At 53.1% G+C, this 10,806-nt stretch overlaps 1 protein-coding gene across 1 annotated transcript; it reads left to right on the forward strand.

Annotated features, from left to right (window-relative positions):
- Nucleotides 1-2,716: 2,716 nt before the first annotated feature.
- LOC126542650 (neprilysin-21-like) lies at nucleotides 2,717-5,200 on the forward strand. Its single transcript, XM_050189789.2, has one exon. The coding sequence runs from the start codon at nucleotides 2,737-2,739 to the stop codon at nucleotides 5,014-5,016; it is 2,280 nt and encodes a 759-aa protein (XP_050045746.1). The 5' UTR covers nucleotides 2,717-2,736; the 3' UTR covers nucleotides 5,017-5,200.
- The last annotated feature ends 5,606 nt before the right edge of the window (nucleotides 5,201-10,806 follow it).

A 10,806-nucleotide genomic window follows, 5' to 3' on the forward strand; every position in this document is an offset into this window, starting at 1 on the left:
TGCATACGTAATTTACTGCTAAGGCCGTATTTAGTCTACACGCACTGAACTTCGCCTATACAATATTCATAACCTGCGCCTAAATTTGAGCGAACCAATATATAAACAAGGTGCCTTCTTTAGTTCACCGAGGACACAAAGAAAATAAAAATCAAATAAGAATACCCGATTGAAGAGACTTGTAAGCGCGTTACCTTAACGCCAGAGAGGCGCTGGACAAGAGCTGGTGTCCATTAACCATCCGAGACCATCTAAGAATCTCTTCATTAGCACGTCGCTTTGTACCGCATCATGGACTAAAAGTTTACCCAGAAAGAATTTCTGTAAGGACCTTGCTAGATGCGCTGATCGCAAGAAGTGTCGGCAGGGTAGGAGGGTGGGTGGGTTACTTACTGTATGGAGTGTGTATACCTGGACTGCCCGTACATCTGCAACAGCTTTGTTCATTGTGTACTTTCTCAAGTACACTAAGTGCTTCAGCTGGAGCCACGTCTATGCATGTTTTGGATTCCCATGGTGGTGGGCTACGGACCGGGGAGTTGAAAATGCTGGGGCAAGGACCAAACCTTTATTTGTTATAGCCAGTGACCTCATAATTAGGATCAGTAGCTACCGACCATTTGTTTAGGCGTATATTCACTTTTCTTAAAGGTAGAAGGGTGATTACTAGTTAGAGACACTAAGCTTTGAATGTACATATCGTGTGTTATTTCCAAAATGACTTCTGAATCGGACGACCACTTGGCATACCTTTGATGTTTAACTCCACTTTTTTCATTAAACGTGGAGATTCAATATTACGGCATTAGGTGAAAGCTTGCGGCAATATGTTAAAGCATTGGATGATCTGAAAAAAGGAAACGAAAGTCCGCTTTACATGCCCGCCATTTCTAGATACAGATCCTCCCAATATACGGTCACGTACTCACTCTGGGGGTAAATTAGTCAAGAATCGAATAGGTCAAAGTAAAGTGCAAAATAAGAGGTTAAAACTTTATAATTGATAAGTTAGAGTCGAAAGATAGAGATTGGAGAGCGTGCTTTATTTTATGAAAATGAAAATTTTACCATAACCACACAATATAAACCAATTCAAATTCCATTTTCATGAAAGAAAAAGAGGCTTAAATAACCAAGAATGACTACGAACCAAGAACGACCCGATACTTAACCAATCCCGCACAGACTAAGGCCAAAACGAAACGATGTCTCCTGTGACGAGCCTACTGCTGGTGATGATGATATCCCTATAATATAGCTCGTACCCACCCTAGGGTATTGGCGAAGAATTGGGCATCTGACCTTTTACATAATATTTCAAGAAGCTACAAGTAATGTGCAACTGAGCAATTAAAACAGACAGATTAACAATTTTCCTAAACAGTGCAATTTATAATAGCAATGCTAGGGTTTAACGCACAAATATCACTAAGAGAAATTATGAAAGTAGGAATTTAAAATCCTATTCTTTTTGTTGATTGAATGAAACCACAAACGTCATAATATACGTCCCTGTGGCTAAAACGCAGTAATGAGGCACCGAAAGTTAGTACTATTTCTGACGTTAAGTGCACCCCTTGTATAGCAACCGGAATTTCAAGAGGCATCTTTCTTACTAAATTGTAGTAATTTATAGCGGCTCTTGAAGGTATTGACACAGGGGCGATATCGCCAGACCATTTCTGCGGAAATATACGTTCACTGGGGGAATATGACCGTGTAATCTGGTGTTTATTATTTCCAGTAATGAACACCACTAGATTTTACACTGCAATTTTAGGTGCTGAGATTCTGTCCATGATACTGCTGTTTCAGTGATATCTCTACGTACAGAAAATTTTTGTTATCTAATTGCTGTTACGTGTACCACTACACGAAGAACCAATATTATCGGACAACTCAGGGATGCTCGCGCTAACGAATCGGTCATTTCATTTAAATGTAATCTACAGTGACCTGGCACCCATAATAGTTTTACAAGATTCAGCTGTGGGGGAGCTAATGTTAGGAAAGTTTTTAGGGTTGGTTAATTGGAGGAAGCTGCAAGCGAAGTACATACGGAAAGGGACTCTGTCATAACAGCTGCACTGAATGCATTGAAAGGGAGTTTCCGCAGCGCTAGGACCATTGCTAAGAGCTCAGCTTCAAAGATGGAAATGAAATCTGGCAGTCTCAAAATGAATGACCAGCCAAGAGAAAGCGAGAAAGTGCCTATGCCCGCTTTATCGTCGTTCAAAGAAGGGTTCGTGGCTACTATGTTTTGTTTTTGCGTGCACAAGGTAATCTTGCAACCAGTTATTTAAAAGCTATATGATTGAAACTTCGCGTCTTGGTGGAAAATGCCATCAAATTCAATCCCAATGTTCCGATCTGAGTCATGATGAAATTACGTCTCGAGTGTTAACATTTAGACTAGGTAATTGCTTTTGTACAAAAACAATCTGTGGAGTGTGAAAACACGGCCAATGAGCAAGAAAGAAGGAGTTTGGATCATTGATAAAGACATATTGAGATCGTCTCAGAGCAACGCTGTAAAATTTCAGAAATGTTCACTGCACGAGCTCTTCCTCTTCTTTTTGTTTGTTTCTTGTTCTCTTTTTTTTTCTTTTTGCCAACAAAGAAAGTGTAGAGAACGAAGAATCATTTCCAGCTCGCGCACTGCGCGTTCGTCTCGTTCTGCCCTCGCTCACATTCGCCATTGCTCGTTCATCTCGAACGGCCTGCTTCCCGAACGTTATGCAACGTCGGCTGCTGGCGCTTCTCGGCTGCATATGGCTCAGCTTCGCTCTGGGCATCGTCTGCACCGTGTTTACGGTCAAGCTCAAGATCCAGACCGAGTACATCCTGCGCGCGCTCGAGAGCTTCTACTCCCAGCAGCAGATGACCGAAGAGCCGGCCGGCGAATGCAAGGCGGCGTTGTGCCGCTGGCACAGCGACTACCTCTGGGGCCGCCTCAACGAGTCGGTCGATCCGTGCCAGGACTTCTACGCGCACGTCTGCTCCTCGGCCTGGTTTCGAGAGGGCGGCCGGCTGAGCGACCAGCCGTACGCAGACTTCTCGGTCGCTCAGCTGCTCGCGGACGTCCGCGACTCGCTGACTCGCTACGGGAGGCAGCAGCCAGATGGTGAGCACGGTGCCTGGAGCTTCCCGGCGCAGGCAGTCTCGCTTCTCCGCCTGTGCAACCGGGCGTCGTCGTCGCCATCACCCAACAGTTGGAACGAAGTCCACGACACGCTCTTTCGTGCGGGCCTAGGAGGCTGGCCGTACACGGACGAGCCTCCTGCCGATTGGAGCCTTCTACCGGTGTTAGCGGGCCTGGAGCGCGACGTGGGCGAAGGCGTGCTGGCCAACGTGGCGCTGCGCAGGGACCTCTCGCAGGCGGACGAGTACCAGGTGCACGTTGAACCGCCCGAGACACTGCTTCACCAGTTCCTGCTCCATCGGCGCTCGTCCAGCTCGCTTGTCGAGTACGAGACCCAGCTGGCACAGCTCCTGTGCTCGGCGGCCGGCGGCAACGCGAGCGGCGGTGGTGTCGCCAACGCGAGCAGCAGCAGGGACTCGGTGTTCTCGCGCCTCGCCGCTGACCTGGTGGCCTTCGAGAAGCGGCTGGAGGCGATCCGCGGAGCCCCGCTGCTGCCGCTGGAGCAGCGCTACGTGCGCGCCGGGCAGCTGGGCGCCGTGGCCAAATGGAATTGGACCGCCTTCTTGGCCGAGACGTTCCATGGCACGCGCACTGTGGTCTACAACACGACCGTCGTCTGCGACCGGTGCGCCTACTTCGGGAAGGCCACGCTCCTGGTGCAAGAGACGCCGCAGAGGACGTTGGCCAACTACGCCGCCGTGAGGCTGGTAGTCCTGCTATCGCCGCTGCTGCCGGCCGACGAGCCGTGGTCGACCTTCGTGACCAAGCTGTCCAGCAGGGGTCTAAGCGGACTGACCGAGAGGCTGGAGACCTGCCTCGGCCTGCTGGAACGCACCTACCGCTACGGCTCGGCCATGCTGGCGCGCATGTCGCTGGGCCGCCAGTTCTCCACCGTGTACCGGACCCAGTACGATCGGCAGCTGGTGGCACTCGCCTCATCGGTGCTGCGCTCGGCCAGTTTGCGCGCCGGGCGCATGGCCTTCCTTCGAGCGGATGAGCGGCGCAGGGCGCAGTCCAAGCTGGCCGCCATGGTCTTCCAAGTGTTCGGCACCGCGCCGAGCCTGTACTGGCCGGCGCTCTACTACGGCGTGTCGTCGCCCCTTCTCAGGGAGTCCGAGCCGCTGGCTAGCGCCGTCGCCCTGTTGAGGCACACGCGGCGCTCCTATCTCTCGTCGCGGGCGCCCAACCTCGACCTGGACGCGCAGTACCCGCTGCGGGTGTTCGGCGCTCCCAATAGCTACTACTTCCCACTGCGAAACCTTCTTTTCCTGCCGCAGAGTCTGGTGGCCTTCCTGACGCGCGTCTCGAACACCATCGACGCGCCCTTCATTCCTGTCGTGGCCCGGCCTATATTGACGGAGGCCTTACGCGCCATCGATGCGCTCGACGGCAGGCACGTCGACGACGCCCTCGCCCTGCACACCTGGTGGGGCCTCAACTCGAGCGCTCGCTTCGAACGCCTGACACGCTGCCTGCTGGACCAGTACGCCGCGCTCTTCTGGTCTTCGAGCTCAGGAGGCGTCGGCGCCAACTGGCGCGAGCACGTGGACGCGCACGCGTTGTTTCGCGACGTGGCGTCCGTGGCACCGCTGCTGGATGCCTTCCGAGAACGGCCGGGCTCGGGCAAGCTCTCGGTACGCGTGAGCCGAGCGCGAGTGTTGGAGCCAACACAGCTGTTCTTCGTGAACTTCGCGCTGTCGCTGTGCGACCACCACGGCCGCGGGACGATGGGCCGCCTGCAGACCAAGCTCGGCTTGGTGCCCAGCGCCGTGCGCGTCAACCTGGCGGTCGCGAACTCGAGGGAGTTTGCTCGCGCTTTCCAGTGCAAGCCCAACCGGACTATGGCTCCTAGTAAGCGGTGCAGAGTCTGGTGACAACGGGCGGCTGCAGCGTGTCGTCATAAATAGATATTCACTTGTTTTGCTCGGTGGTCTCTATGCATTTAGTTTCCTTCGTAGCCGAAATGGCGTACCACCATACTTAAAAATGTGACTGCACTAAAGGCAGAGGCATTCACATTTTCTCTTCCACTTGCGCTGAACGAGTAAATCTTTTTACGCTTCTTGTCTTGTGTCTTGTTGGTGCGCTCTGTGTGCACCTCTAAATGAGGGCAGTCTAAATAGATATGTATAGAATAGCCATGTCATGCTTACCTACGTATCTAACCCCCTCCCCCCCCCCCCATCCGCCCTATACTATAAAGCCGATAGCCGCTGTGGGTATTCAATAAGCAAGCGCAGATAAAATTGACCGCCCTTCCACAACTGTGAAGAGGGGTGCAAGCGAAGCTCGGGGATCCGCGGCTATTCGTTGTCGTAATGACTCGGCCTCGCGTTCCCTCACGGCGAGGTCGGCGCGTCGATGGCGAGCCCTTTCTCGAGAGAGTTCAACGCAGGACGCGCGGCCCGCTGCCGTTCCTTCAACGTAACCTGTTCTTCGGGAAAGCGAACCAAACGCGGCCTCCCCATCTGACTGCCGGGCCTGAACTGCCGGGAAACGGTGGGCGCGAGGCGAGCGAACGCGCGATCAAATCCTTTCTTCCCTCCGTAGGGAGGGGACGCCTGTGATTGGCTCGCGCCTTGCGCTGCCTCTGCTTCTTCGTGCATGTAATACCCCACTTTAAAGGTCGCGTATTATGAACCGACAGTGGCTGAGTCGGTTAGCGTGGTGGTCTCGCAACCTGACAAGTAATTTTTATTTTCACGCGGCTTGGATCTTTGCGTACGGCAACACCAACGCCGACACAAGTGAGGCAATACAAGCTTCGCTTGAATAGTTTATGTTGTTACGTTTCGCCTACAACGCGCGGTAATGCCGGCGCGGATGCAACGGACGCCGGGGCTTTGTTCAAAGCGGCGGACATTTTGGCCCGTTCGACGCCGCCGCAACGCCTACCCGCCAAGCGTGTCCAGGCGTGTTTCAGTGCCACGTGTCTTCGTGTGTGCGTGTGTGTGTGTGTGCCCACGCTTGTCAAAGCGCGGCAGCCGGGGAGCGGAGCTCCCGAAGTGAGGGTTGGCGATGCGTCACTACACTCGGTTCAGCAGGTCTCTCGGCTCGACCGTGCGCGCCGTCGTGGGCTCATGCTCCGCCGTCCCGTGACCTTCATCCCGTGACCTTCATCCCGTGACCTTCCCTTTTGGACCGCGACGCCGAGAGTATAAGAGCAGCTGCCCCCGGACGCCAGGGGAGAGGCTCCGATTTGTACTGTTGAGTTACGTGCTCTCCCGTCTCTCCAGTTCGGTCGACCTGACCGGCCGCTCTTTTGCTATGTTAGAATAAACAAGTTGTTCTGTTACCAGTCTTCTCATGCTTTGCCGGGACCTTCGGATGCTTCCAGTGCCCCAGGCCGCCAGGCCAACGCTACCCTTGGGGCTTGCGACCCATTGGCAATAACGGGCGTCAGCACCGAGACCCCAACAACTCGTGCCAGCGGTGCGATTCCAACATCTGGTTGCCAGCGGTGGGATCGCGACAACGGAGGCCTGCAGCGAAGAGATGCGGTTGACTGTATGCTGAGCAGCACAACGACCATCCGGGAGCAGCGCAACGAGCCCTGTGTGATGACTGGTTGCCTGCAGCGGAACGACTGCGCTGAAGTCTTGGCTGCAAGGTTTGGTGAGTGCGGGACTTTCTTCTTCTGAGTTTTGCCAGGCTTTTGTTAGTGTTAGAAACAGAGCTGGTAATTGTGGTTGTCGTTGCTACCGGGTTAGTTTGCGGCAAGACAATAGTAGGCAGTAGAGAAAGCAGCATTCAGAGCAGCCATGGATTTGAAGTCGTTGCGCAAACCGAAATTGCTGGAGCTTGCGAGAGAGTTGGGTCTGGATGTCTCAGACAAACTCAGAAAACCAGAACTGCTAAGGGCTATTCTTGAGTTAGAAGCTGAGGATGACGAGCTGTCGGAATGCCTTGAGACCATTGAGGAGAGGGAGACGGCAAAAAGACAGGAGCGTGAACTTAAAGAACAGAAAGAGAAAGATGAGCGCGAACGTAAAGAACAGATAGAACGAGAGCAACAAGAGAAAGAAAGAGAGCGCGACCGTCAACACGCTTTGGAAATGAAGCGTCTCGAGTTAGAGATGGAACGCGCTCGTAATGGAAGTCAGGCACACGGTGCAGGAGAACGAGTATTGTTCAAAATGACTGACCTGATGCGGCCGTTTAAGCTTGGAGAGGACATTGGTTTGTTCCTGGTTAACTTTGAGCGAACGTGCGAGAAGCAGGGGTTCTCTCGGGAAACGTGGCCACAGCGCTTGCTCACTTTGCTACCCGGCGAGGCGGCCGACGTAGTCGCTCGCTTGGAGAGAGAGGAGGCAGAGGATTTCGACAAAGTGAAATCGAGTCTGCTAAGAAAATACCGGCTGTCAGCGGAGGCGTTCCGTCGGAAGTTTCGGGAAAATGAGAAAGGCAAAAGTGAGTCATATACAGAGTTTGCGTACAGGCTTATGTCAAACATGCAGGAGTGGCTCAAAGAAGAGAAAGCGTTTGGTGACCACGAGAAAGTTCTGCAGTGTTTCGGGCTAGAACAGTTTTATAGTCGGTTACCTGAGAACGTGCGGTACTGGGTCTTGGATAGGCCAGACGTTAGTACGGTGGCTAGAGCCGCTGAGTTAGCCGAGGAGTTTGTGACGCGTCGGGCTCGCGGAGCTAAGGACGGTCAAAAGGGTGAATTTGGCTCCAAGTTTGAGAGGCCGAAGTTCACACCCATGAGAGCAAAGGGGATACACGTAGTGCGGATGCGAGTGAAAGCAGTCCGACCGAACGTAAGGAGACGGCGGCAACCGAAGCCGAACGCAGAAAGCGGTTCGAGACGAGGCAAGCGCGCGTTTGTTATACGTGCCAGAAGCCGGGTCACTTTTCGGCGCAGTGTCCAGAAACAAAAACACAAGTCGTGTTTTTGTCTATATGCAGCACTGACGAGAACATGAAGCTTCTCGAGCCTTACATGCGAGACCTCCTCGTGAACGGGAAAGAGTGCCGAGTGCTTCGCGATTCCGCAGCTACAATGGATGTAGTTCACCCCTCTTACGTAGAACCCGATATGTTCACGGGCGAGTGCGCATGGATCAAGCAAGCAGTAGAAGCTCATAGCGTGTGTCTGCCGGTAGCAAAAGTGCTTATTGAAGGACCTTTCGGAGCACTTGAGACGGAGGCCGCAGTGTCATCTATGCTGCCCCCCCAGTACCCGTACCTATTTTCGAACAGGTCCGATCACCTCCTGCGCGAGAAGGGGCTTTTGTTTGGGGAGGCTAGCGTTCAGGCCTTAACCAGATCGAAGGTTCGGGAGCTCGCTGCAAAGGCGGTAGTTGCGGGGCCGACGTTGTTGAAAGATAAGAAAGGGTCAGAGGCGCAGCAAGCTGGTATTCAGAGCACGCCCGAACTGAATAAAATTGAGCCTGTAGCGTTAAAGGCACCAGATACTGGAGAGGAAAATCCCGACACGGGAAAGTTAGAAGAGCTGTCTCCAGATTTGCTCATCGCGCCTACGTCAGACGGACTTAACAGGTTGCTAAAAGTCAGCCGGTCGGCTTTGATAGCCGAGCAAAAGAAGGATGGCAGCCTAGAAAACATACGCTGCATTGTCAAGGAAGGTATCGCCAAGAAAAATGCTCGCTTTGTGGAAAGAGGTGGGGTCCTGTACCGGAAGTATCTAGACCGCAGGGGAGTGGAGTTCGATCAGCTGATCGTGCCTCAATGCTATCGTCAGGATCTGTTGCGCTTGTCGCATGGGGGTTCGTGGTCCGGACACCTAGGAGTTAAGAAAACTAAGGACCGTCTCTTGCAAGAGTACTATTGGCCAGGGTGTTTTCGGGACGCAGACCACTTTGTGAAGACATGCGACACCTGTCAGCGGGTGGGCAAGCCAGGGGACAAATCGAGGGCGCCGTTGAAGTTGGTACCTATCATTACGGAGCCTTTTAGACGGCTCGTTATTGATACAGTGGGACCTCTGCCGGTAACAGCCACGGGGTACCGACACATTTTGACTGTGATCTGCCCAGCGACAAAGTTCCCTGAAGCAGTGCCGCTTAAAGAACTCAGCTCAGTTGAGATAGTCAATGCACTACTGTCCATATTTGCGCGAGTTGGTTTTCCTGCAGAAATCCAGTCAGATCAGGGTACAGTGTTTACTAGCGCTTTGACGACAGCCTTTCTCGAAAGGTGCGGGGTAAGGCTATTACACAGCTCAGTGCACCACCCCCAGTCGAATTCCGTTGAGAAGCTCCACTCCGTCATGAAGCGCGTGTTGAGAGCATTGTGTTTTGAACATCAAACTGACTGGGAGCTGTGTCTGCCTGGAGTGATGTTTGCATTAAGGACCGCGCCGCATGCGGCTACGGGGTTTTCGCCAGCTGAGCTGGTGTACGGTCGCTCGCTGCGATCTCCGCTTCGCATGCTTCGAGAGTCATGGGAAGGCAGGGGCGACGACCCAGTCGTGGTAGAGTACGTGCTTAAGCTCCTCTAACGCTTAAGAAGGGCACAGGAGTTGTCAGGTGAAGCAATGGCAGAGGCCCAGCAGAGGGCCAAGGTTTATTATGATCGGACAGCCAGGGCCCGTCGTTTCGAGGTGGGCGATGAGGTCATGATATTGCGCACATCGCTAAAGAACAAACTCGACGTGCAGTGGGAGGGCCCAGCACGGATTGTTCAAAAACTGTCGGAAGTTAACTACGTGGTGAGTCTGCCAGGAAAGCGGAAAGCACAGCAAGTTTACCACTGTAATCTGCTCAAACCCTATAAGCAACGGGAAGCAGTGGTGTGCATGATGGTAAACGTGCCCGAAGAGCTTCCGGTCGAGCTTCCGGGACTAGGCTCAGTGACGAACAGGAAAGACACCGATCAAGTCATTAGTGACTTAATAAGTAAAGCATCGCTGTCGCCTGAGCAGAAAACCGAACTACACCAGCTCTTACAAGAGTTTCAAGGTCTGTTCTCTGAGAGGCCTGGTAGGACTTCTGTCCTTACTCATGACATAGAACTTACCTCCCCAGAGCCAGTACGATCCAAGGCGTACCGGGTGTCACCCCGCCAGAGCGATATTATGGAGGCTGAGGTAAAGAAAATGCTACAGCTCGGTGTTATTGAAGCGGGTGAGAGTGATTATACCTCCCCTTTGATTTTAGTTGAGGTACCGGGCAAGGAACCTCGTCCTTGCGTCGACTACCGCAGGCTTAATTCCATCACTAAGGATCAAATTTATCCGATCCCTAACATCGAGGAGCGCCTTGAGAGAGTGAGTAGCGCTCAGTTTATTTCCACCCTAGATCTTGTCAGGGGTTATTGGCAGGTTCCACTTACAGAAGAGGCTAGTAGGTATGCGGCGTTCATTTCACCAATGGGGACATTCCGTCCTAAAGTTTTGAGTTTTGGTTTGAAGAACGCGCCATACTGCTTTTCAAGCCTCATGGATAAAGTGTTGCGGGGACAGCAAGAATTCGCTTTACCGTATCTAGACGACGTAGCGATATTCTCCGCATCCTGGCCGGAACATATGGCGCACTTGCGGGCAGTGCTAACCCGCCTGCGCGATGCGGGCTTGACAGTCAAGGCTCCCAAGTGCCAGTTAGCACAGGCCGAGGTTGTCTACCTCGGACACGTGATTGGTCGGGGTCGTCGCCGCCCCTCTGAAATAAAGGTGGCCGCTGTGCGAGACTTCCCGCAACCGC

This window comes from Dermacentor andersoni, chromosome 2, assembly GCF_023375885.2.
Source record: "Dermacentor andersoni chromosome 2, qqDerAnde1_hic_scaffold, whole genome shotgun sequence".
Lineage (NCBI taxonomy): Eukaryota > Metazoa > Arthropoda > Arachnida > Ixodida > Ixodidae > Dermacentor > Dermacentor andersoni.

Bases quoted from the DNA above. Each gene is read 5' to 3' on its own strand.
- LOC126542650 (XM_050189789.2), top strand. From the start codon at position 2,737: ATGCAACGTCGGCTGCTGGCGCTTCTCGGCTGCATATGGCTCAGCTTC.